Below are 27,682 nucleotides of genomic sequence, written 5' to 3' on the forward strand. Positions count from 1 at the left end.
TTTGTCTTGGATGCAATCCAGTTCATAATGGGGCTGTCTGCCTTGATTTTTAAAGGGTTTGATCCCCACATGGTGTACAATAGAGGCCAAATTGCTGGTAAAGACTTTCAGTTCTGGGCAGTGGTGAGGGAGCCAGTGCAATTCTAACCAGTGATTCGAGTTAAACTCTATCTTGATTTAATAAATATTTGGCTTTCAATATTGTGTGTTTCTGAAGCAGACTCAGAGTTCTGAATACAGAACTTTGAGAAAGTGTCTGTCTTTAGCCTGCGAGTTGTCCTAGAATCTGTCCGCCATGTTCAACCATAGCCTTTCTGTACTCGTTCTTTTCCTCCTTCGCACATTGCTCATTTGTTTTCATCCACCCGACCTTCCACGCATCCTGAATTCATCCACTGAGCACTTTGTGTGCGCAACGCTGGCTGTGAGTAGATCCGAGGCACACGCAGCGATTTGCACTCGGCCTGACACGTTAATGTTAGTGATTAAAGGAAAATAACCATGCTAACACAAGTTGGTGTTGAGGTGATCGTTTGATACAACCTAGATTCACTGGGCAGAGTCTCGATGAGGGGTTGTCTCCTGGGTCAGTCTGTAGACATGCATGTGGAGGACTGCCTTCGTTACATTAATACGCATGAGAGGACACAGCCCGCTGTGAGCATCACTATTCTTGAGAAAGGAACTCCTGAACTGGTTGAGATAGGGGAATTGAGCCGAGCACAAGCAAACAAGCAAGTGAGCACGGATGCAGCCATATCTCTCTGTGATGTGGTCGTGATGTGTCCAGCTGTTTAAAGTTCCACACTATCATCTGTAACCTGAGCTGTTGCTTCTCGCCAGGGCACTTTGTGCCAGCAGCAGAAATGATACTCGGACAAGAGAATGGCAAGGGAAGAGCCATTTTAGATACCTGGTTTGGAAAGTCAAGTTTGGGGAAATACCTAGATGAAGTGAATGAGGAAGTGATGTGAGGATCTGGGAAAGAGGGCTTGGGATGAGGTGCTAGCCTGTGCAAAGGGCGAGAAAAGTACTTGTAGCATTCAAAGAACCGCAAGGCACAAACTAAAGGGTGAGTGAACACATTTAGAGAGGGAGGTAGGGTTTGTGCCTTAAAGGGTTTTTTTTAAGCACTAGGAGGAGCTTTGGATAGTTTTATTGGGGTGGGGAAGGTGGGCTCCCCAGCTCACACAGCTGTGAATATACTTTGTTGCTCTTTCTTTCCCCAGCATTTTATCTCTAGTAAGCTTTTCACAGAGCGGCGCAGAAACACTTACCTCTTCAGGGTCTGTACTTCTCATCACCACCATGAGTTCTAGATGGATGGGGCCTGTTTGTCCTCAGTCAATCCAAAGAGTCCTGTGCTTCTATCAGTACAGAGGAGGGCAGGGCGATTTGACATACAATCAAATGGGCCTGTGAATTTATGGAGTGGGATTTCTCTGAATATTTTTCTGCTAAAGGAACCTGCCTGAGAATAAAGGGGACTCACACATAGGGTAGAAACAAGACAAGTGGCCATGTAGAGAATGCGCCAGAGCCTTGATCAAAGTACACCTGAGTTCTGTTCTCACACTGACTTTTTCAGATGTTACTAAACAAATGCCCATAGTGACCTAGGTTGATTTAAGCCACTCTGCTCAATTCAGTAAAAAGAACTGTGAGGAATACGCTTCTCTAGCTGCTTTTCGTGTATTTGCTGAGTTCGACCTACTGCATTATCTAACTTACATGACCACATTTAACAAGGAGAATTGACCAACAGGTGCATAGACCAGGGCTGCTGTATACAGGTACCGTGGCTTTTGATTCCAGACAGAAAACGACTCGATGGGCATAGTTCAGGCTTATTCTGCGCGTGCTTGTGCCTTTGGAGGATTCAGGTTAGTGTATTCACGGGTTTGGGAATCAGACTCCAGCTTTTTCCGCCGCTTATAGCTGAGGGATCTTGAACAAGTTGTTAAATGTATGTGGCGCTTATTTTTGTCTTCCATAGAATGGAAATATTACCGGTCCCCCTCATAGTGGGGGAGTTTGTGAGAATTAAATAATGTATGAAAAGCATTTAGCTCAGTGCCCAGTACATAGTAAGCGATCTATGAACGCCACTTCTTATGTAATAACACAATCCTCAGAATAACCAAGGAAAGTGGGACAAAAAATGCCGCCTGGGTAGCAGAATTTCTCTGCATAGTTTAATTAAGTATGTTTCATTATTCCAAACCCCCAGGGCTTTTAAAGTAAAGCTACATTTTCCAGAAAATTTAGAAAGACAGTCTCATTAACTAGAGAGTAGGGTTGGGGCAGTCTTGAAGGCAGGAATTGAGAGGGGCGGGCGGCACGTGGAGAGAGAGGGTGCCTGGGAATTGATGGCTGTCTGCCCCCCCTCACAGTCAGCACATATGCACAACCACACAACTGTGCCAACAGACTCTTCCTGTTTTACGTTTAAGAAGAACTTGTGAGAGATGGCTCGGCCAGTATGCCCTTGTCTGGCATGCGTGAGGTCCTGCATAAGCCCTAGAACCCATGTGTCAATGCCATGGTTGGGGGTGCATGCCTGTATTTCCAGGACTGATGCGGAGCAGCGACAAGGATCACTGGGGCTGCTGACTAGCCAGACTATTCTAAGTGCGTTCTAGGCTAGTGACAGACTCTGTTAGAGACAGTGCTGGATAGCTAATGGGTACATTCTTCTCTGCTGTTCTTGAAGGGTGACATCTGAGGTTGTCCTCTAGTCTTATATTAAGACAGTGTCTGTGCTGTGTGCGCGCGCATGCTGGCAACTACAGTCATGGCGAGGGTTCACTCCCAAGTCCCACAGGGGATATGCAACTGGAAACAGGAATACAGCTTCTGCTTCCCCCACAGCACTACAGTTTCCCAGAGAATCTAGGCAAAAAGTGAGTACTGAGACAAATCGAAGTGTTTGGAGCTGTTGATGGAGCTCGGTTGGCAGAAGGCTTGCCTGGGAGGTACAAAGTTCTGGGTTCTGTACCCAGGATCACAGAGTGTGCTTTACGCTTTTGTAATCTCAGGACTTGGATGAGTAGACAAGAGGATCGGAAGTTCAAGGTCATCCTGACTACACAGGGAATTCAAAGCCAGCCAAGGCTAATGAGTCTCTGCCCTGGAGAGAAAAGAAAGAAGGAAGGAGGAAAAGAAAAGAAGGAAGCAAAGCTTTTCTTCCCGTTGGCTTCTGTGAAGCCTAGACAGGGATCACCGAGCAGGGGCTTTCATGCTGTGTGAGAGATGCTTTCTCTACAGAGGTGGGCGAGAACTCCTCTCAAGGAGCAGATATTTAAATGGAAAGATGGAAGGTACAGATCCAGACATGAAAATCATGAGAGAAAAGTTGTTCCCGGCGGAGGGAACTGAGCGCAGAGTCCCCAGAGTGGGAAAGATTTTGACATCAATAAGGAAATAGAAAGAGAAGTTGGAACAGGGGAAGAAAAGTTGGAACTAGAAGATGCTTGTTGACACCAGGTGACCCCTAGTCATCAGCCAGCGCCACGGCAGGACACTAGGTGTCTCTCTTAGACCACAGCAGCACAGCGACAGGACCACTCCACTTGTCACCATTCGGTGAGCTGTGTCTTTAGCTACAAATAACTTTCAGTCCAGAACCTGCAGTTCCCTTACTGGAGACCAAGGAAGAACGGAGCCTCCTCAGTTTATAAAAGTCTGCAAGTTCAGCAAGCACAGAGACCCCATCTCCCAGCCTCAAGCACTCTTCTGAAGTTGTGTTACATGCCAGTGCCTTTTCTGGACTCATGCCATGGTGGTTTTGAGCTGTGTCACATAACACAGCAGGATGATCATTTTACCCTCGACATAATCAATACACATGATAAAATATAGAGAGCAAGACACATACAAAACCTTTAACCTCATAGCAATTCTGAATCACATAGAGTTATTCCTAGTTTACACAGAAAAGCAGATACAATATAACCAACACCCCTCAGTGAGACTGGTCCAGCTCTCAGGCCTTCAGATTCGGAAGAGAATAAAAGGTCCCATAATATTGGAAGGTTCTTCCTCTCTCTCTGCAGTCTCAGAGAAGGAGGAGAGACATTGGTGGAGATTGAATGGTGTTGCCACATCATCCGTGATTAGCATGTATAGTGAGCATTTATCAGGGACCTGGAGTTTGGAACACTGCGGTAACTTCCTTCTATGTGTTAACCAGTTTACCTTAATGCTACCCTCAAAGAGGCTAATTAGTATTGACATTGCCATTTCACGGGAAAACTGAGCAAAACAACTTGCCCTCAACCCTCTAGCTAGTAAACTTCAGAGGTCATTCACAAACTCTGGCAGTTAAATCTCAAGGCCAATTCTGGTCACTGCGATACTGTTCTTCTGTTGGCATGTTTCTCCACCAAGAACAATTACATCCATAGCCCCAGTTATCTTTGTGAGAACCAGACCTTTTAACTGTTAGGGAACAAAGAAGCAAGCAAACAAACATGCTAGGAAGAGATTATTATTATGTGATCTTTGCCCACAGAGGCAAACAATTACATCTTGAAGTTCAACCTTCCTGCCACTATGGGAGAAATTGGGTGCATCAGCAACAGTAACCACAATGTGTGTGTGGCTGGGTGTCTCCATGCCACTTTTTCCAAGGAAAAAGAGTTGCTATCCTCAAGAATTGTAGGCTCAATTTAAGTTCTCTCCTTCTCCCTCCCTCCTTCCCTCCCTCCCTCCCTCCCTCCCTCCCTCCCTCCCTCCCTCCCTCCCTCCCTCCCTCCCTCCCTCCCTCTCTCTCTCTCTCTCTCTCTCTCTCTCTCTCTCTCTCTCTTCATTTCCATACTGGGAATGGAAGCCAGGTCTAGGAGCATCCTAGGAAAGCCCTCTGACTCTAAGCCACACCCCCAACATTCCCTCCTAGTTTTTATGTGTTCTTGACCAGTTCAACCCTATTTTGTATATGTATTGATTTCTGGTTTGGTTTCTTCCACTTATTAAGAATTCTACATAGTCAATAGGATGCAAATAGATGGAAACATATGCACCCCCCCACACACACATGTGAGAAATGTCACTGTTGGCTCTGCTGCTGCTGAACTGCATCGGTGGCAAGCCCCCTCATCTCCGGTGGCACGGCTGACTACTGTCATATCCAGGTGACAGAGGGAATGTGGCATCAACAGCAAGCTTCTATTCACGCACTTCTCCCTCTGCGCTGAGTCTCAAGGCTCTGACTCTCTTCATACGGAGCCATTTTTCCACCGTCCCCGAGCACACAGTGAATCACCCGCACATGCGGCACATGCGCGGGAGTTAGCTGTAGAACTTAGTGTGGGGAAAAATGTCCTCTTTAATAGCGGTTTAGATTGGTGAGAAGAGCCGAAATAGACCGCGCCGTTGGGAAGCCAGATCCACGGTGGAAAGCAGGTGCTGACTGACCTGTCAGCCATACAGCTGGTTAGCTCCGTTAGACACTGTTGGATAATTTTGTCCTCAGAAATAGAAACTAGTATTGTGGCAGGCAGCCCATTCGTCAAATGGTGCCCCCTGCTGGGCTGGTGGAGATCCTGCTGTTCTTGTTGGTACATCTGTTGGGCACTGTTGCCAACATGTTAAAACCTAGCAGTTCTGCAAACTAGTATTGTCTACTTGGGTATTATTGTTGGTGTGTGGAGAGAAATACCCAGAGTTGTCATTTTTCTTTCTTTCTGTTCTTTTGTCGATGTATGTGTCTGTGTGAGTGTATGCCGTGGGTATGTGTCGGAGACCAGAAGAAGATGATACATCCCTTGGAGCTGGAGTTACACCATCCTGATGTTGGTGCTGGGAACTGAACTCTGGTTCTCAGGAAGAGCACAAACGCTTTAACCACTGGCCACATCTCCGTCTTGCCTGCCCTTCCCCCTTTTCCTTGATGACTTGGCACTTTTTACTCCTAGTTTGACCTCTACTAGACAAAATTAGTCTGGTTTTATGCTGATGTAGGGGCACATCATCTTTTTGGCTGAAGATGGATTCCTCCAGATCTCTGTTTTCTGATTCTCCGGGCCCTCTCCCCATTTGACTGCACTGTTTCCTCACACTTGTGACTTAGTACAGTATTTTAGTGAAATTCTGAAGATCAGCAGCAAGAACAATTCCCGTGTATGAAATGAAGCATAAGAAAAGATGCGGGGAATTCTCTTCAAAGTTCCCTGCTTTCTACGTTAACAGGCCGAGCAGCTCTGAGAAGCTGAGAAAACAGGGCTTGGACATCAAACAGCTCGTGCTGTGGGAGAGAGCATTTTGATGTGGGAAGTGCAAACGAAGCGCAGGATGGGAATCCTTTGCTGGATGTGAAGCTCAGACGTGTTCATGTGATCTCCAGCGCTTGTGGCTGCGGCTTAGCTGCAGAGCTATTGATGTACCAAGTGATGCAACTTCTGTTAAACACCCAGCACCATGCTAGCACAAGCTAACCCCTGGTCTAAGGTCATAATTAATTATTTCTTCGTAGAGGTGTATCAGTGTCCTGGCTAGTTTATGTCAACTTGACAGAAGTTGAAGTCATCTCAAAGGATGGAACCTCGATCGAGAAAAATGCCTCCATAAGATCAGGCTGCAGGCAACCCTGTATGGCATTTTCTTAACTAAGAATTGATATGGGAGGGCCCAGCCCATTGTAGGTGTTGCAGCCACCTGGGCTGGTGGTCCCAGTTCCATAGGAAAGCAGGCTGAGCAAGACAGTAAGCAGTACCCTTCCATGGCCTCTGCAACCTTCCTCCAGGTTCTGGCTCCTTGAGCTCCTCTCCTGACTTCCTTCAGTGATGAACAGTGATGTGGAAGTATACGCCAGAAACCCTTTCCTCCCCAAGTTGCTTTTGACATGGCATTCCATCACAGTAGTAACTCCAAGACACTTTGCTTATGGGACGTAAAAATATGAAATCCACTTTTGCCATTATTTTTGTAAAAATTATTTTACTATGATAAAACATATGTAACATATTGGGCACAATTTTAGTAATTTGAAATCCCAGAATCCAGTGGTAGTCAGTATATCACAATATACTGTGCAAATGTCACTGTTCTAGAGATTTCTAATCACCCGACACACTGCCACTTATATGCACCAAAGAATTAGCAGCAATTATTGAGACTCACCTAGAATGTGGGTGTTGCCATACCAGTCACAATAACCCAGACTGTAAACATCCCGAACATCCATCAGCAGCTGGCCAGGATGGTTATGACTCTGAAACCGTAAACCCCAAGTAAATCCTTTCTTCTATGAGTCGCCTTGGGCATGATGTCTTATCACAGAAATGGAAAAGCAAGATAACACGTGAAGGAATCTAGGAACAAAGGCCACATAGCTTGTGATTCGATTTATATGAAATTTAGTCATTAATTTTGTGATTGCTGTAATTCTTCAGAGATTTTCATATAATAGGGCAGCACATTCCTTAGCAGTGATATATGTGAAATTTGGACTTTGTATGCTAACTCCTTTCTTCAAATCAAAGTGGAAATAATACTTAATTAAAAGAAAAACAAAGCCCCGTCTTGGGTCCTCTAAATGAATCTGTGTATTCCATATGGCAAATTTAAGGAATTGCAGGAATCAGCCTTTGGTTCCCTTACATACAGTCCGTTCACTGTGGAGTGGGAGACACACAGCTCCTTTCTCTACACGTCTTCTGTCCAGCAAGACAGCCATTAACCATATGTGGCTGTTCGATTTGAACTTGACTAAAATTTAACCAAACTGAAAACTTGATTCCTCTGTCACATCCATATCACAATGCTCAGTGTACTCGGTAGCCAAAGCTGACACACGCAGACCTGTGATGTCATCACCACCGTGACAGGAAGTGCTACCCGACAGCTTTGGGCTCTGCATGGTTTCCCCGAGGCGCGGCTGAAGTCCTCTATATCCGTGGTCCTGCTCAAGTGTGCTCTTCCTTGGCTCCCTTGCTTCCCACTCCTATTCCTGGCTGGCCATTCACCTCCCTGGCCAGCTCTGAAATTGACCTACTTTCCCAATGTCACCAGCAAGGAAGGGTCTGGTGCCAACCAACAGCATGGTGCCTCTCCTCCCCGTTCCCCTTCCTGTTTGCTGCTTTCTCTGGACCAGATCCATCCTGCCACTCTTTGATGGGAGGGCCTCCTTCCTCAGAGCCTTAGCCAGCCCTGCAGAAGGCCAGGCCATACTTCCAGCTCCATTTTGCTGTTAAGAGGGAGACTCCTATCACCCACAGCCCACATCTTACCCCACCTCACACCTCATCCGCTCCCTTCCTCAGACATCCTTCTGCCCATGCTTCTCCTGCTCATTAGGTTTGCCTTTCGTGTCTGCTTTCAACTCTCTTGTCTCTTCTTCCTCTTCTCTTCCTCACAATTGTTTCTCTGTAGTTGTAAAATTAACCGTTTAAAACTACTTGGAAGACAAATAGAATGTAATTTTTGTAATATAGTTAACAATTATCTATAATTTATCTTGCAATTATCTTCCTTTGTAGGGGAGCTATCCCTGTGGATACTTAGAATTTCAGGTAAACTGAGTCCTCTGTGACTTTCCAAATATGAGGAGTTTAATTTAAAATTAGGTGGAAAAAATTGGCAATATCTAATAATAAAATAGATTAAAATAGATGATTTTTAACTATCCACTCTAGGAAAAGTTATATGAATCTCATTTCTCTCTTCCAGAAAATCCTTAATTTAATGTATTTTGTATTTGTTTGCATGTGTGTGGTACATGTGTGTGTGTGTGTGTGTGTGTGTTTGTGTGTAAGTGGATGCCAAAACAAAACTTTTGGGATGTTCCTTAGGTACCATCCACTCTTTATTGAGAGTCGTTCTTGTTCACTGGCTGGGTAGGTTGGCTGGCCAGTGAGTGCCAGGGACCAGATGCCTCTGCTTCCCCCAAGCTGGGCCTTCAAATGTGTGTACTACCACACCTGACTTTTTGTATCAGTCTAGATGTTGAACTCAGAATGGCAAGCACTTCAGCAACTGAGCCAACTTCCCAGACTCTTTGGGAGTATCTTACATGCCATACGCAGCCCTGTTTCTCCTGTGACGGGGTCAGATGATACGGTGCCTACTTGATGAGACGATGAAGTGACGAGGGGATTAAAGCAGCATCTTCCGGCTCCTCAGAAGGGTCCTCCGCTTCCAGCAGTCCCCCATTGTGATAATGGTCCCCCGATAATGCTGTGAAAGGGGTAGCATATACAATGTGGACACACCAAAGAAGCTCACGTCTAGGCTGGGATGGAGTGGTGATGATACATATTTTATCATTCTGTTCTGTAATTTTATAATTAAAATATTCATTTTTATTTGTGGTGTGTGTATGTGAGACTGTGAGATGTGTGTGGGACCATGCATGCCAAGAGACACATGGAATGGTCAGAAGACACATTTGTGGGGTCACTTCCCCGGTTTCTTTATGTGGGTTCTGAGGTTCAAACTTAAGTAGCACAGCAAACTCTTCCCTCACTGAACATTCTTACCGGTGTGGTTGTAAATGTATAAAATCTCTGTGGAGTTTCAACTTGATATATGCAGACTGTGCTTGGCACAGGTAACAGAAAACACTCACATTGAAGCCGAGCAGGAGGGCAAGGCCTTCTTTGCTATAGCCATTCTTTAGCCCATTGGGGGGCAAATGAATCATCTTCTCCTCCAACAGGGTGGCCTTTGCAGTTCTGGATGGATGGAGAAGAATATCCATGTCACTCCTGGGACTGCCAAGCTGGTCCTTTTAGAGGATGCAATTCCCCAGCAGAAACTCATGGCGGGATGTGCAACCCAGCTACTGCAGAATTTACACAGGGCTGTCAAGTTTCATTACGAGTCTGGGCAGCAAGGAGGCTGCTGTTTAGGCCAGGACATATTTAACTCTATCTTGATGGTTCTGAGTTGCCATCCAGCACACCAGGAAATTCTCTACACTGCTGAGGACTCTGGCACTGGACAGATAAAAATCTGTCCCTGCTCATACAGTAAATGGGTACTGCCCGCCCACCATATGCCAGATGCTGTTCATGGTGAGGATGCCTGGTGGCAACTCAGACACCATCCCTGCTCCCCTGGAGTTCACCCTCCAGCAAAGGAGACAAGGGTGTGTGAAGAACCCTAAAGCATCAGGGTGGAAAGGCAGATGCAAAGGAAGGGTGGGGTTCTGAGAAGCCAGAGCAATGGGAGCTTCGCAGGCTTTTTGAGAAGGGATGAACTCTGCTCAGTTTCGGAGGGTCTAAATTTATAAGTATTTAGGAGAGAAAGATCTTTGCATTTTAATGCAGACTTCTGTATGTCTTCTTTCCTTTCCCTGTCTTTCTCTCCCTCCCTTGCACACGTGGGTATGCGTTACTGTTGGTGCAGGTGGATACATGTGCCTTGGAGGTCAGAGGTTATGAGTTTTGTCAACCCGACACAAACCAAGATTATATCTAGGGAGAAAGGAATCTCAACTGAGTAATTGTCTCCATCAGATTAGCCTGTGAGACACTTTGTTAAAACGGATGTGGGAGGGGAGGGCCCAACCCACTATGGGTGGTACCACCTGGCAAGCAGGTCAGGGTAGTATAAGGAAGCAGACTGAGCAAGCTACAGGAAGCAGTCCTTAAGCAGTGTTCCTCCACGGTCTCCAGTTCCATCTCTGCCTCCAGGCTCCTGCCTTGGCTTCCCTTAACAATGGATTGCACTTTGTGCGCTGGCATAAACTTTTTCCTCCCCGGGTTGGCTTTGGTCAGTGTTTCATCCGGCAATCTCCTTTCTGAGATAGGTTCATTTGCTGATTCGGACTCTCTGATAGACTAGCCTGACTGAGCAGTGACCCCAGGGGTCTGCCTGTCTCTGCCTCCCCAGTGCCTGATTACAAGCAGACACCCCTATGCTCAGCTTTAGGATTAAACCGTGAGTCCCGGGAATCAAACTCACAGGCTTACAGTTGTGTAACCAGAGCATCAGCCATGAGCCATCTTCAGCTCCCAACTTTCAGTTTAGTTACTATTTTTAGCAAGAACTTTAAATTTAATTTTTAGAAAATAGTATGTGGAATTGAGCGTTGAATGCATGAATGTAAGAATTTTGTAAAACACATGGTCTTGTGGTTTGAATATGAACTGTCTTTCACAGGCTCATGTCTTGAACACTTGATTCCCAGCTCCATGTTGGGGAATACTGGAAGCTTCAGGAGGTGATGCTTGAATAGAGAAACAGGTCACTGAGGACATGTTTGGGAAAGTTATACCAGACTTCCAGTCCTTTCTTCTCTCTGTTTCTTGGCTCCATTGAATGAGTTACTTCTGCGACATGGCCCCATGGCTGTGATGTTCTACCATGCCCCAGGTATGGTATGTCCTGAAATCACTGTGGCCTGTGTGTTCTGAGATCACCGTGGCCTGTGTGTTCTGAAACCACTGTGGCCTGGGTATTCTGAAACCACTGTGGCCTGGGTGTCTGAAACCATAAGCCAAAACAGATCCTTCATCACTTCCATTGTTTATGTCAGGCATTTTGTTACAGTAGCAGAGTCAGCAAACTCATGTCATCATTATTACTATGACCAAGTCACAAAATGGTTCTGTTTTCTACACAAAAGTCTCTCATACTCTCAATTTATAGTTACATAGTTCCTTATTTTAAACCTTGGCAATTGCCTGCCTGTGCTCTTTCCTCTGGCCCGTCATTTGTCTTTTGGAAAACATTCTGTAAAATTGAATCCTACAGTATATGTTTTTAAAACAGCATCCCTTTTATGCCAGTGGAACGCCTTTGTTATTCAATTTCTTTGTGTTTCTATAGTCTATTCTTTGTATAACCATATACATATAATTTTGTATATGTATATTATATTTAATTATATATTATATATCTTACATATAATTGTAATTATATATAATTATTACATGTATATTGTATAACCATATACATTGTATAATCATATACATATAATTCATTCCATTGTATGAATTTCCAGAAATCCTACTCTAATGTGGTTTCATTTAAAGAAATAAAATCTTACGATCACATAAAACCTATAACCCCCCCCCACACACACACACACACAGATGCTCACTTCATAATTGTCCCATGCTGAAAAAACCTCTCTCCTGTCCTCCATGGTTTAATAGAGAAGAGGTGTGATGTTTAAGTGACGGAATACAAATTCTCGTTAACCAAAGCAATACAAACAAATAATTAAAACCCAGAGGCTATATTGGTTCTTTCAATAGAAAGAATGCAGTGGTCTTGTTATGGTGATATTCAGGCTGAAGTGATGTCTTCAGCTATCCCCTTCTAAATAAATGTTGGCACACAGTCTTTCATCACTATGTCTTCTTAAATCCAGTAACTCCTTCCAAGATGCAACAGAAAGTTCCCAGAGAAGGAATCTGATTGGATAAGGTAGAATGGAGTTCCCATCCCTGGGCCAATCACCATAGCCAGAAGCACTGCTTGTGGTGGTTAGGAGTCTGTCATCCAGAAACATTCGCTGCTGCTTTCTTAAAAGCACAGAGTGTAGGAGTAAGAGCCAAGAACCAGAGAATCGCAGTGTCTGTCAGAATCTCGCGAGTTCTCGAGTTTGTTATGATGCACAGTCTGGAAAGAGCAGTTATGGCAAATGGGGTCGGAAAAGCTAAGGAACATGGAGATTTTATCCTCTGAGTAGCATGAAGCTGTGTCAGCCTATTTCATTGTGTGTATTTGTGTGGTGTGTATGTGTGGCACATGCATGTGTGTGTGCGTGTATGAACTTGTGCACACAAGCCACAGGAGATGTCAGGTGTCTGTCTTCTCATGTCGTTCTCCATCCATCATATTCCCTACAGACAGTGTCTTCACTAAACTTTGAGGTAGACTGTCAGCCAGCAAGTGTCTGTCATTCCCCCTGTCTCCACCTCCCCACATCACCGGGAGAGTGATGGGGTGTGGCCTGAGGGTTGTAAAATAAAGTAAACCCTTTTTCCCAAGTTATTTATGGTCATGGTGTATTATCACAATAATAAAAAACACTAAAGAAGACTGAATGCTTGCCTTGCAAACTCGAGGACCTGAGTCTGATTCTCAGAACCCATGTTTAAAAAAAAAAAGGCTTGTGTGTGTGTGCACGCACATACCCCTCCCCCATAATAACCATTTTTACAAAGCAGAAAACAAACCATAAAACAAGCAACAACAAAACATTATTGGGCTTAGATTAGATGTGAAGAGGCAGAAGGATATCAAATAGGAAATACAAGGGGTGGAGGTGGGATCACAAGCATTGGGTGTTCAGCTGGGAATGGGGAGCTCAGGAGAGATGGTCCCATGTTGCTGAGCTAAAAGGAAGCAAACATGACTGTGTTGATAAAGGGTGAGTCTAAATTGGGGTTGGTGCTACTTCCCCCAAAGGCTTTGGATTCCAAAAGAGTGTGGTTCACATAGTCATGTCTTGCGAGTCAAATCTGCCAGGATGTATTTTGTTTTACAGTGAAAGACAATGGTCTGAACGCATAACTCAGCGGAAAAGCGGTTATCTAGCATTCGTGTGGTCCTGGGTTCTCTCTATAAACTAAGTGAGCAAATAAATAAATATGAAATAACATAAAAATCTTAGACACACATGGCTTCTATAAGATGGACACTGGATTCTATGTTCTGTGAAAGAGGTCCCAAGGTTGTTCGTTGCTGGTGTGATAGTCCAGTTATCTAGTTTCTTTCTACTTTATGACTCTGTTACCCTGGCCACTGGTTTCTACTTCTCAGTCCAGAATGACTGTAGGTGCTCCAACCATCACGTCTGTATTGCCACCAAGGAAGAGGAAGGAACAATGATGGGCGTACCTTCTCAGCATAAGGTACTTTCTATAACTTGTTTCCCGTTGGCCAGAACATAGTTTAGAGTTCCCAGATTAGAAACTTTATTATTGGGTAATCTGTTTCCAGATAAAATATGAAATTTACTTTTTTCCCCTTTAAAAAAGTTGGTTTTCAGGGGCTGAAGAGATGCCTCAGAGGTTAAGAGCATTGGCTGTTCTTCCAGAGGTCTTGAGTTCAATTCCCAGCAACCACATGGTCGCTCATAACCATCTGTAATGAGATCTAGTGCTCTCTTCCCTGCAGGCATACATGCAGGTAGAACACTGTATACATAATAAGTAAATAAAATCTTTTTAAAAAGTTGGTTTTCTTTTGTTTATTTTCTATTTTTACTTTTATCCACTAGAGATGGAGTCTCCCAGGTATTCTGGACATGCCCTCTTCAACCAAACTGCTTCTCCAGAAACCCCTTCTCTACTTTTTTGTATTTTTATTTTGAGATGGGGTTTTACTAAGTTTCCCAGGTAACTCCCTCTGTGGCTCAGGCAGACTCTGTGTTTGTGATCTTCCAACATTAGCCTTCTGGGTAGCTGGGATGACAGGCCTGAGTCACCGGGCCCAGACTGTAGATTTCCATTTCCAGAAGCAGAAGGAGAAAGTACTGATGAGGAATCAGAAGTCCCTGGCACCCTGTATGCCTCCCCACGTTTTCCAGCCCTCAAAGCATCTTCTTCCTCTGTAGAAGGAGAGGCCCGCAGCTGGCCCTTTCCTGAGGTAATACAGAGAAAGCATCTGTACAACATGCAGCGCATGTTGAAGATAGAGTGAATTCAGTCTATCGTTTAAGCAGTTGCTCTTGCTGGCTTATCTGAGATGGAACAAGAACTGAGATCTCCTGGTTTGAATGCTAGGATTCTTCTCCGCCGCGGCATGGAGGACACACATCTAATTGCTCTCTGGTTTGATGAACACAAATAGAATTTCCCCAAAATAATGTAAGAAGTTTCAAGGTATCAAAGAATTAAAAGGACATGGGAACTCCAGAGTCCCATTGACTATGTCTTTCTTCTGGGCCTTCAGGCGACCCTGTTAGATTTCGCAGCTCTGTGAGGAACAGGTGGACAGTGACTGGACTGATAAGTAGGACTTGTGTCAAAAGGATAACAAGAAAGGGCAGAGATAGGTGACTTTCTTTATTCAGTGACTGTGCTCTGAGCACTGGGCCAGGTACTGTCCCACGGTCTACATGGGACAGCTGCTAGTGGTAGCAAGTCTTTGTTTCTGTTGCACCCATGTCTCATTGTGGGGGTTCCCAGAGATTCTAACATGAAATTACACCATGCATTGGGTGACAGCTGATCCATATTTTCTATATATTTCTTCTTTCCTCTTCCTCCTCCTCTGCCTCCCCTCCTCCCTTTCCTTCTCCTCTTCCTTATGGATGAAAACACTATCCTATGCACATCTGCTTCCTTACGATCTTGACTTGTTGGTGGAATGCTTGCCCTGCGTGCCTGACCCTGACATGAACTGCAACACTGCATAACTCAGGTGTGGTAGCTCACACCTGTAACCCCAGCCGTCAAGAGCTGGAGGCAGAAGATTTAGCTCAAGGCCAGTCTGGGGTATAGGAGATTAAGCCCCAAAAATAAAATGGAAAGACTTCAAGTGGTTTGGGAGCATGGGGGCGGGTGATTGAGTGAGCTGCCAGCTGGCATGCTGGCTGCCAACCTCCTTTGTATCCTCGATTAGAATGATGACAGAAGCTGGTAGGGTTGACTTCTAGCCTGTTCCTAGTGGTCGAGCAAGGCATTGGAGGTAGGTGGTGGTGCATTTAGTGCTACTACGTTAACATGTTACTAATAGCCCCAGGCACTGAAGCATCCCTGTTCTAGGTTCCTTGGCATATCCCACACATAGGGAACAATAGCCACTTGGGATTAAGAAAAAAAATACTTTGTTAATGGCCACTTAACTTTCAATAAATAAAGGAGATTCCAGAAACAAGAAAGTGGCTGTAGATAGTTTTTTTTTTTTCCTCACAGCTGGTTTACTGGAAATGAATGCTGAGTGTGCAGAAGTCTCCAGACCGCCTCTGCTAGCTCATTTGTTCCGTTGTTCACCAGCGTGTGAAAGCGCTGTCCCAGCCGTGCATGCTCTACCAGCGTGTGAAAGCGCTGTCCCTGCCGTGCATGCTCTACCAGCGTGTGAAAGCGCCGTCCGGGCTTGCATGCTCTACCCGCAGTTTTAGATGTGGCGGGATTCAAAGACAACCCCTGATTTCTGCATTTTTAAAACTCAGTGTTAGCCAAGCCTAGTGGTATGGATTGCATTCCTACTTGTTTGCCAAACTGTGGCAGAAGGGCTCCAAGTGCAAGGCCTGCCTGGGTACAGAGTGAGTTCAAGTCCAGCCTGCAACTTAACAAGATTCTGTCTCAAAACAGAGTGAAAGGGGGGTGCTGGGGATGTAACTCGGGGGCAGAACACTTGCTTACGGTGTGTTCAACCCCCAGTTTCTTTAAAGAAAGAAAACAACAATAACAAAAATCAATACTTTTCTGTCAGTCAAGGTATTTTTCAGTTGGTCACAATAATAGAGGTTGTGTTAGAGGAATGATTCTCTCTCTCTCTCTCTCTCTCTCTCTCTCTCTCTCTCTCTCTCTCTCCACTTAAAAAGTTCATTTCTGAGTCTCTCTCATGGGACACTGGCCTGGACAATGCAGAACGTGGGCTGGAGTTAAGGAATTCAGCCCCGACATGGGCATCTTGGCTCTGCTGCTGGGTGTTTAGAAACCTCCAACAAATGCATGAGTTGAGCACAAGGGAGGTCAAATGGAAAGCCACTCCCAGTGGGACACTGCTCACCACAGGGGATGGGCAGGGTGAGGGAGATGTAGGAGGGGGAGACAGACATAGGAAAAAAAGTATGAAGGGGTTGCTTTAAAGAGGACTGAGGAGTCCTCCCTTCATGAGGGCCCAGCTTCATGTTTGTTTTTGCAATGCTTGGAGATTAACTTTATGCTAGAGTGTCCGTGTCTGTGCCCGATCTCCCCACTGAGCTAATAATGAATACTAAACCAGGAAGCTCTAAACAGTCACCAGTGTGAAAGGGATTTCAGACCATCAGGAGAGAGTGAGAGAGCGAGAGTCGAAAACATAAAGTTGGGTGGGTAGGAAGGCAGGACGGATCTTAGAGGAATTGGGGGAGGAAATTTAAAAATGAATCCTGTTGGCGGAGATTGCTCATTCATTTCCCAACTGCCCAGACCTGAAATAGCCACTCAGAAACTATATTAATTACAGCTGCTTAGCCTATTGCTTAGCATATTTCTAGCTAAGTCTTACATCTTAAATCAACCCATCTCTATTCATCTGTGTATCACTATGAGGTCGTGGCCTAGCAGCAAGTTTCCATCTCCTCTGGTGGCTATATGGCATCTCACTGACTCTGCCTACTTTCTCCTCTATCTATGTTTGGAATTCCTGCCTTACTCTATTCTACCCTGTCATAGGCTAAATCAGCTTCATTATTCATTAACCACTAAAAGCAACACATATACAGAAGGATAACCCACACCATTTCCCCTTTTCTGTCTAAATAAAAAGGAAGGTTTTAACTTTAACATAGCAAAATTCCACATAACAAAACAAATATCAAGCAAGAATTATAGTTACAATATTTATATTCACTTTATCTTTTATCATAACTAAGGAAGGTTATAATTAAACTTCACCAAAGACTCCAGAAGGATATACTATTACTTAAGTAAACAGTAAGTATATGGTAAGCAACTTCCAAAACTCAAGAATTGACAGAGATATCTTGCTGCCTGCACAGTCACCCAAAGTTCTTCTGTAGCATTGGGGCATCCATCTTCAGCCTACAGGCCCATAGTATCTGGCAGACTTTTCCATGAAGCAGGAAATTTCAAAGACAGTTCTTCTTATATTGTTGGCAATTTGTCAGTCACTTTTTTCTGTGTCCTGCAGAATGTCTGGCAGACTCTTTCATGAAGCAGGAACCCTGGAGGACTGTCTCACTTTCTTTAGGCAAGTTCTGCAGTCATTTTTCTGTGTCCTGAATGCCCAGTTTAATATAGCATATAGGCAAGCAGTCCAGGCAAGAGCAGTTTCTTGCCCAAATGTCTAGGAAATTCCATAAGGAACCTCTTTGATGCCCATTATCCTCTTGAAGTAGATTGGTGTTGCCAGGAGCAGATGTGTCTTAATGTCATGAAAAGTCCTAAGTTCTTAAAAAATTTTAAATGTTTTAAGTTTTTGAAAGGTTTGAAGATGTCTATCCATCTGAAATATATCTCTGTACATTTAGAAAACCTAACTAACATGACTACAAGCTTGACTATTATAGATGACTCTCTATTAACTTGTATTTAAATGAGCTGCACAAACACAATACCTTAATCAAGAGCAGAAATATACATATAATAAAATTGACTTTAAATTTGTATCAACAAACCAAGATACATACCAATGCAAAGTATCCATTTCTATAGCAGAATTCAAGTCTCCTGGAAATCCAAATGTTCTGAAAACACAGACAGATTAAAGAAAGCAACAACTCTGATTCCCAAAACATGTAAATTAAGTGAGAAACGGAAAGCCTGCGACATCGGATCTGCCAGAAGAGGCATTTAAAGGATAGTAAGATTTAGGAAACCAGCCCTTGGAACTTGGGAAATTGCAGAGCAGATGGAAAATTAACCAAAAATTGAGAACCACTAAACAGGTTATGGTGGCATTTATGAAAGAGTAAGAGAATTAAAGTCTAAAGGGAAAGGGCAAATAATAAATATGTCTAGAGAACATTTCAAATAATCAGATTTGGGAAGTTAAAAGAGACAATTGAGAGACAAAAAAGACAAAGTGGAAATTCGAAAGAATGAGACATTTTGTGTACACAGACGCTCACACAGCTCTAACAGGACTGAGGCAACTTGGACAGCGCCAGTCTCCGGTATCGAAGAGAAGCGTGGCTTTAAAAAGACAGAGCTGCATCACAATAGAGTGTCAGACACAGTGACAGAGTGAGAAAGTAACGACAACACGTGGGAAGTGTTCATTAACCATGTTTATTAGACAACAGCTGTGTACTAGGCATGTGCGGAGCGTCCTGTGTGTTTTCAAGCTATGTTAGGTGATGGAGAGTTTATATGATTTATTCTGAGTAATTTAAAGTGTTCAAAATCATATGTTATCATTCCATCATAATAAGTTTCATTATGACATTTTAACACTGTATAAAATGCATCTTGGTTATAATATTCTCCCTATTATTCTCTCTTGTCCCCCTACACTTCCACTGACACTTTTCTCTTCCCAGCTCTCCCCTCTTCCATTTCTTTGTGTGTGTGTGTGTGTGTGTGTGTGTGTGTGTGTGTGTGTAGTGAGCTTAATTAGGACTATTGGCAGGATCATGGGAACATTACCTGTGACTACACAGCTGAAGAAAACGTCTCCCTCTGCCAGGGACCATTAAGTGTCTATATATGGGTCCTCAGAGAAGTAGCCTCATTAGCTCTTTGCCACTCCGTGATAAAATATTGGTCTGGGCAATCTTGTGCAGGTAGTCACAGTGGCTGAGAATTAAGGCATGCGATGGCTATTGCACACCTGGAAGACAGTGTTCTGCAATATTTCAGTTCTTCCTTCAGCTCCTTCATGTGCTTTTTGTCCTCTCTTCTTGTCCCCAAGCCTTGGTGAGATTGATGTCCCATTTAGGGTTCAGCTTTCAGCAGTCATTTGTTCCCCCTACTTATGCCAATTGCTCATCTCCACAGTAACTGGCAGCACTAACTGATCTGTGGGTATAAATGTGAGTGTTTGCAAAGCGATCTGATAGTCACAACAAGGCCATTTAGCAAAACTGACAGTGGAGGAGGTGGAGGGGCTCAGAGCATGAAGGTGCTCCTCCAGATGCCCAACAGGAAGCATCAGAAGCCTCTCATTCTTTAACACCGTGAAACTTCAACTACATAGAAACAGCGATTCTGTCCTTGTTACTGCATGGTTGATCAGTACTAGATCTCGGCCAGGTGCCATGTTCACTAGAAATACATTAGGCAAACAGAAGGCGGGAGCTTCCGTTATGAATACATACATTTTGTTTATTATAAAACAAAGCAAGACTACAACAAAACACAAAGAATTGAGTCTAACCCAACTGTCTGATAGAAATGGAGTGCCTAGCATTTTATGTCAGTTCTGGGGGATGAAGCTCAGGTTTCAGCCATCCATTCAACTATCTTCCTAAGCCATCATGTGATCTTATCATTTTATCTTAAACAGAACATTTCTAAGATGCAGGGTGTGGGGCTGCAGAGATGGCTCAGTAGTCAAGAGTGCCTGCTACTCTTGCAGAAGACTCAGATTCAGTTCTTAGCACCCATGGGACACAGGTCACAGTTGCCTGGGGTTCCATCTCCAGAGGATCTGATACCCTTTTCTGTCCTCTATAAATGTATGAAGTAATGAGTACAAACCCACACACAGGCACACAATTCAACAACAGCATAATATTGAAATGCTGAATATTGAATATTTATTCAACATAAATGTTGAAAAATACAGGGTTTTCATTAGACCTATGGCATATCTTAATCCAGACCACGCACACAGAAAGTGCCCTATAACCCGCGTGACTCATGCTTCCATCATAGACAATTCTGGTATGGTGTGAACTTAGAATTTCTGACCCAGTTTCACTCCATCTGTGAAATAGGAAGTATGCCCTCCCTGTCCTCCCTTTGACCATTGGCCATTTATAGGACAGAAAATGCAAATGGGGGAAAGGGCCATTCAACATAGGCAGCAGCCTCACGTCCCCAAGGCTGTATTACTACTGCAGGAAGCCTTGTGTCCATGTGCTGCAAACCACTGGTGTTTTTGGATTAGCGCTGTGTAGACTACTTTACCATCGCTGAAAGGAAGGATAGAGACAGATCTCTACAGAGCATAAGATTCACCACCTCGTGTATTTTGTTCGTGTGCTTTCTTGTATTTATTGCTCCTGATGGAAATATTGAAGATGTAATTTGAAGCTTAGCAGCCACCAGGGTTTCTAGTATGTTTATCTGGTTGCTAAAGGTGTGTAATCAATTTTGATAAGCAAGACAGTGATATGATTTTACTGTTTAATACAAGTGCTCAGCAGGTAATAATGGGGACAAAGCAAAGCAGTATATAATAGTATCTCCTTAGATAAAGAATTTTGCTCTAGTGTCAGTTTAAGTGGGAGGAAAACCTAAGGAAATATGGACTGTCCTTCCTAGAAACTGGATGGAGGAATTGAAGGTAATAGGTACTTGCTCCCTGCCAACTTCATAATGAAATTGGTGTTCAGCAGAAATTTCTATTAGAGCTTTTTTCCCCTCCCAAAGGACTAAAGACAGGAGCTAGACAGAAAGAGGCGATATTAACATTTAGTGCTTGGAGCTGCTGTCTAGAATACTGAATTTTAAGGAAACACAGTAAAAATTGGGACAGGTGGATTTCTGTATGGTTATTTTTATATATTCCAAAGCTGATTTGCCAAATTGGAATGGTCAGCCTGCTAATTGCACCTTATCTGATTGGGAAATGGAGGGAAAGGAATGGTGTGTAAGGAATCAAGATGAGAAATAAAAGATTTAAGTAGATTCAACAGATAAATCCAAATAAAGATGGCGGCCCATTCTGGCCTCTTGCTTAAAATGATGTGTGTGATGCTAGGATTACATAATGTAACCTGCAAATGCTTCTCCCGGGGACCAACTGCCTATGCCAAAACGGAAATCTTCTTATTCCCTGATCCACTGTTAGTCAGTTTTCCTTTAAACAGCTCGTGAAGAAGAAAAGTTTATTTGCTCTCAGGTTGGGAATCTGTTTGGGAAGTTAAGTTTTAGGTCCATAGTGAAGTATCATATCATGGCAGGAATACGTGGAAGAGAAAAGTGCTTACCTCTTGCTAAGAAGATGAAAGAATGGAAGGAACAGGGCGTCCTCCTCAGGGCATCCTCCAATTACCTACCTATGTCTTAGTAGGTACCACTTTCAAAGCTTCTCCATGCTTCAATTGTGGTACCCAGGGATTCAGTCTTTTAGCATGTTGTGTCTTTGTGGAAGACAGGCAAAATTCAACCGGTAGCAATCTCTAAATAGAAAATAAGCACTGTATTTGCAAACCTTTTGATAAAATGTATAAACATTTAGATTATGAACTAGAACTATCTCTATGAACTGGTCATCCTACCTATGAGTTTGGGGTGTGAGGCACAGAAAGTTCCTAAGTGGCTCGTTTTTTGTGTGTTTGTTTTCTAGTTTGGCTCATGTTTACAGCAGTTACACTGCAGTTCAACAAATCCTATATTGCAGCTATTGGCCTGTTGGTGTGATCATTTCACCCCAAACACCCTTTCCTTAGCCCTTTTCCTTGCCTCAATTACTCCCTCGTCCCATCTGGGTTTTTTTGTGCTGTGAGAACTTACTCTTTCTGCCTTAGTACCGCTGATGAAACATTTTCTTCTGCCCCTAGTTTCAGATCTCAAGTCACTCTCTGCCCCCATACCCCATCTCCCAATCCTTTGGACCTGTGTCTAACTCTGATCAAATGAATTACGAAGCGTCATCTCTCTGCTTCTGACTATGCAGTTTTCTCCATGCAAACTGTTGTTGCTATATCCTATTGTCTGTCTGCCTGACGCCCGCTCTTTCTTTACATGGCCCAAACATTTTCTACTTTGTCTCCTAATTTTTTTTTTTGTCTCCTAATTCTATCCCTGGAGTTGCAATAGAATTTACCACAGTTTACTTTATGCACATTATCAGCTTAACCAATAAACTTCGTTCATTTTGTATTTGTCATTCTTTATTGTTATTTTTTATTTTGTTGTGACTTCCTCACCAACCTTGTAAACTGTATGGTTGTTTTTGTATTACTTTCTTAGCAGACTCTATGACACAAAGCACACCTCATACATAGTATATCCTCAAATGTTTCTATTGGATGGAATAATGAATATATTAATGAATTATTGATGGGCTATGAATAGATAATGTGTTGATGTATAGGCAGATGGATGAACTAGTAGATAGACAAACAGATGAATAAGTGTATTGATGGGCTTATGGATGGATGGGCAAATGTATTTGAGGGTGATGAATGCAATTATGTATGACTAAATGCATTGATGGATGGATGACACATTTTACGAGGATGCGTCAATAGTCTTAGCCGTCAAGCATCAACTGGGTGCCTTCTGTATGCCAGGCAATTAGATAGGACTGAAAATAATTATGAGAAATGAAACCAAACTTCTCCTTGGAAGATAAAAGTAGCCTAATTTAGCTCCCAATTAGTTACTTTGAAAGCCTGCTGACAATGAAGAATTTAATGAAAGTCCAGTGTTCCTCTAATTCTATGGTCTACTCAAAATCTTTTCATGAGTCCTATGCACAGAGGGTGTGAAATGGAATGTTCCCTAAATGTTCCTATGTGTCTCTTCTTAGCTCAGCATATCCAGCCAAGAACCATCAAAGAGCAAACAAGTCTCCACTGCATAACTGGTGAACAGGGTTCAATCCATGAACAAAAACGTTGAAGTCCCTCCAGTGCAGAGACTTTGCATGTCTTTTCTGCCAGTGACAAACCCGAATGCTTCTCTGCTTACAACCGTCCTTTCATGGTTTCCCAGTGGAAACCTTTGCCATGGTTTCGTGGCTTCTACACAAACTCCCAGTGCTTTGGCATGCCATAAAGGGCCCCATGATCCATTGTTGGAGTCCTTCACAGGTTGACTCGATCAGCTCCCTAAAGCTGCTTCCTGCTTCTCCCGGAGCATCACTGTCTCAGCTGGTAACTTCTCTGACAGAAATGCTTCTGTCTGCCTCTCCTGTTGTCTTCAATATCGCCCAGAAGGGTTGCTCAGACATTCCATGTTGAGCTAGGGGCTCCTCATCTGTTTTTGCAACTTTCACATTCTCCATCTGTCATTCTGCCATTGATGTGCCTTTGTCTATGAATTATGGGAAGGGTTGGCCAGAGGGTAGAGAGTCAGTGTTCCTTTAATTCTGCACCAATAGGATTCACTATAAAGCCAGACACAAAAGAGACTCATAATAAACAGTTGTTGAATCAGAAAAAAATACCTTTCTAGGTTTGCTGAGGTGGCTTAGTTGGTAAGGAGTTTGTCTTACAAACACAAGCATCTAAGTTTGACCATCAGAACCCATGTAAAAGTGCCAGACATTACAGCACACTTGAAATCCCAGCACTGGGGAGGCAGAGCCAAGCAGCTTCCCGGGTTTGCTCGTCAGCCAGCCTAGCCTACTTGGCAAGCTTCAAGCCAGTGAGAGACCCTATCTTAGAGCACAAGGTGGGCGGCATTCCTGAGGAATGACATCAAGGTTGTTCTCTGACCTCCACACACATGTGCACACAGATCCATTCACACATGTACATACACAAGGAAAATGTCTTCTAGCAAATTGTCATAGACACCACAAATGCCTCCAGTAGAGCAGTGATTGATCTGCCTTTTTTAAAAACAGTGTTTCTGCTGAAGTGTTTGATTGCAAATAATTGGAAGAATAAAAGGGAACAGGGGAAGTGGAGAGTACCCGCAACCCTTCCATGCATAGGCAGACTCTCTTCTTAACCCTCTTTTCTATTCTTTTAACATTTAATCCTGAGTACGTTTTTTCACATCGTTAGCTTGTTGCTGAGAATATGATGTTTAAAGATAATTATTATTTTAATTTATGAGTGTGTGTATGTGTTTCTATGCTTATCCACATGCGGGGGCCCTCAGAGGCCAGAAGAGAGTATGTGATGCCCTGCAGCTGGAGTTGCAGGCAGTTGTGAGCTGCCTGATGTGGGTTCTAGGAACCAAACTTGAGTCTTCTGGAAGAACCTTGAGAGCTCTTAACTACTGAGTCATCCAGCCCCAAGAGCACTACTTTTAGTGATGCCGATGGCTCATGAGATGAATACACAAGACCACTCTTCACCATGCCCCTGTTTTTCAACTTGTCCACGGCGCTCTGGTCTCTCCTATGTGGTCACTTCTGCACTATAGAAAAGGAGAGGTGGGCCTGTGGCTCACTAGGCCAGTCTCTTTTTTGGAACTTTGTAGTTTTGTTTTCTCCTTAAATACTTTCTTTATCTGCTTTAGATGAAGTGACTGTTGAGCCAGAGAATGCTTCCGTGCCTTCTTTTTCTGATGCAGTTTTCAAATGTTTCAGTCCATTGTACTATTTTTAGGTAGTGTCTGTGAGGGTTCAAAGTCATGTTTTCTTAATTTTCCCGTTTTATTGCGTGCATGTGTGGGTGCACATATGTCATAGTGTGTGGAGGTCAGAGGACAACTTTCAGGAGCTGGTTCTTTCCTTCCACAACAGGAGTCCTACTCCAAGTTTGGTGGCAAGTCTCTTTACCTTCCGAGACATGCTGCTGGCCCTCAGTCATATGTAACATCACATCCATCTCAAGATCCATGGAGATATGGAAGCCCTGGGGTACCTTTGCATTCTAGTTCTGGTGATGAACCATGCTGTGTATTCCCACTGGAGTTCAACTTGATCAGATGCAAGAGAATTTAGAGGAACAGAGTAGAGAGGGAACCAACATTATTAAGCAGACAGATGTCCCCTGCAATAAACATGCCCAGGTCAGAGTTGATCTTATGGCTATGACACAGGTCCTTGATGACTTTCTACTCCATGCTTACCTAGAACACACCTCTGGATCTTGTTAATATTCAGTTTTCTTTTGTCCTCTTTCCGCTGCTCTTCATCCTTTTCCTCCTTCTTTTTTTCTTCTTTGGCAACTACCTTGGTCAAAGCCACCCCTGTCTTCCATCTTGATTGAAGGAATAACATAGTCCTGTAAACAGCACCCTGTATCTGGTCTCCTTGACTGGTTTCTATGCCACCTTACAATGATATTACTAAAGTGCTATGCCACTCCCTTGATTAAAAACCTTCAATGGCTTCTCATTTTAAGATAAAGACAAAATTGAACATGCCAGCAAAGCTTCATCCACCCTCTCAATGCCACATTTCTCTTTCAACTCCAAACACCTGTATCTGATGTCTTGTATGTACCACAAACTTGTGCATTCCTTGTTCCATTAACCTATTCCCAGTTTCTTTTACATAAACAATGCTGACATACCCCATAGATCAAAACATATTTTGGGGGTTTATTTTCTCTTTTTTTTTTTGCTTTCCAATAATATACCTTTCTTTTTCTCTGTTTAAAAAGGTGTGTGTGTGTGTGCATGTGTGTATGCATGTGTGTGTGCGTGTGTGTGCTTGTGTGTGTTTGTGTGTGCGTGTATGTAGAGGCCAAAGGACATTGGGTATCTTCCTCAGTTACTCACCATGTAATTTTTGAGACAGAGTCTCTTACTGACCCTGAAGACTTTAACTGAACCAGATTACCTGGGGCCATCCCATTTCCACTTCTATAGCACTAGGGTCACAGGCATGTGCACCCATGCACAGTCTTTTCATGGGATGCAGGAGGTCAGAACTCAGGTCCTAATGTTTACCTAGCTAACACTTTGCCAACTGAACCATTTCCTCAGCCCCATATCCTATTTCTTGTAGCATGTCAGAGATTTGTAGTTAATCAGCTCATATATGCCCTTTCCCTTAGTCTATAAACCTCATGAGAGCAGGGATCACACCTGTTTCCTTTTAATCTTCACCCAACTAGCTAAGCCCTGACAGGTAGCAAATAAATATTAGCCAAATGAGTAATAAACAGATGGACTATCATTTCTTTGAAGCTAAAGCTGTGTAGTTTTTGAGGAAGCAGTTTCTTTCTGGGGAACCTATAGAAAGAGAATAGAATACAAAGGGCTAGAGGGAGAGTGCAGTGATGTTCCTGCTGAGGAGCTGAATTTAGTTCCCAGGATACACAATCTCACTACTACTTGCAATCCCTGTTCTTGTGATCCAACACCCTTTTTTTCTTCTAACCTCTGTGGTCACCCACCTGTGTGTGGGCATCCATGCGTGCACAGACATGCAGAGAGAGGAGAGAGAGAGAGAGAGAGAGAGAGAGAGAGAGAGAGAGAGAGAGAGAGATGGTGCGGGGAGAGAATGATACACGTTCAGCTTCTCATATAAGAAGACCATGTGAACCCAGGTCAATGATTTGGTAGTCAAAAGTATTAAAATGTTAATTATTAATGCCTAGATACAGGACTGGAATTTTGAAAATGAGTGCAGGATGGTGGACTGGAGTGTGTGTAATTAGCAGTGCCTCCATAGGTACCAATAGGCCCACAGCTGGAGGCTCTGTATGATGGTAAGCAGTGGTTGTTCATACTTATGCTGTAATAGTGTGCTGATGGTAGCATGCCCTCCTTTGCTGGATGCCTCTTTAAGTCTTCCCTAAATTGTCTCTTTCTTTCTTCCTCCATCTAGATTTATGGTCAATGTGACATGGGATGGCAAAGACTTGTCCTTCACTGAAGAAGGCTATCAGGTGCACCCCAGGCTGGTGGTGATTGTGCTGAACAAGGACCGAGAGTGGGAAAAGGTGAGTGTGTGCAGAATGCGGGGGTGGAGCACGTCCTGTGCAGTGGCTCGGAGCTCCCTTCCAAAGCCCAGGGCCAGCCTTTCTGATGACCAGGCAGGTGCAAATGTATAGGAATGTATAGGAATGCACTTATAGTTGTGTGCTGTTCTCAGGTCCCATAGTTCTGGACAGATTTAGGACAATGTAAAAATGGTTAAGCTCCAGTTACAGAAAAGCGGTAGCGAATTCCACTATAGCAAAGATCACACTGATTTTCTTGAGTCTGCTAAGCATTACCATGTTCGCCTTTTGCCATTTTGTGAAACAGTCTGTATTTTAATTTACTTAGTCTTTTGCTCCAAGTAAACTAGCTTTTAAAACTTTGAC

At 43.6% G+C, this 27,682-nt stretch overlaps 1 protein-coding gene across 1 annotated transcript in view; it reads left to right on the plus strand.

Annotated features, from left to right (window-relative positions):
- The window catches only part of Grin2a (glutamate ionotropic receptor NMDA type subunit 2A), a 421,718-nt gene that overhangs the window by 247,094 nt on the left and 146,942 nt on the right, over nucleotides 1–27,682 (plus strand). Inside the window, exon 5 of the mRNA XM_057773629.1 lies at nucleotides 27,202–27,316. Coding sequence (XP_057629612.1) covers nucleotides 27,202–27,316 — 115 coding nt within the window. The remainder of the gene's footprint in view (nucleotides 1–27,201; nucleotides 27,317–27,682) is intronic.

The sequence above is a fragment of the Chionomys nivalis genome, chromosome 7 (assembly GCF_950005125.1).
Source record: "Chionomys nivalis chromosome 7, mChiNiv1.1, whole genome shotgun sequence".
In the NCBI taxonomy this organism is placed as follows: domain Eukaryota; kingdom Metazoa; phylum Chordata; class Mammalia; order Rodentia; family Cricetidae; genus Chionomys; species Chionomys nivalis.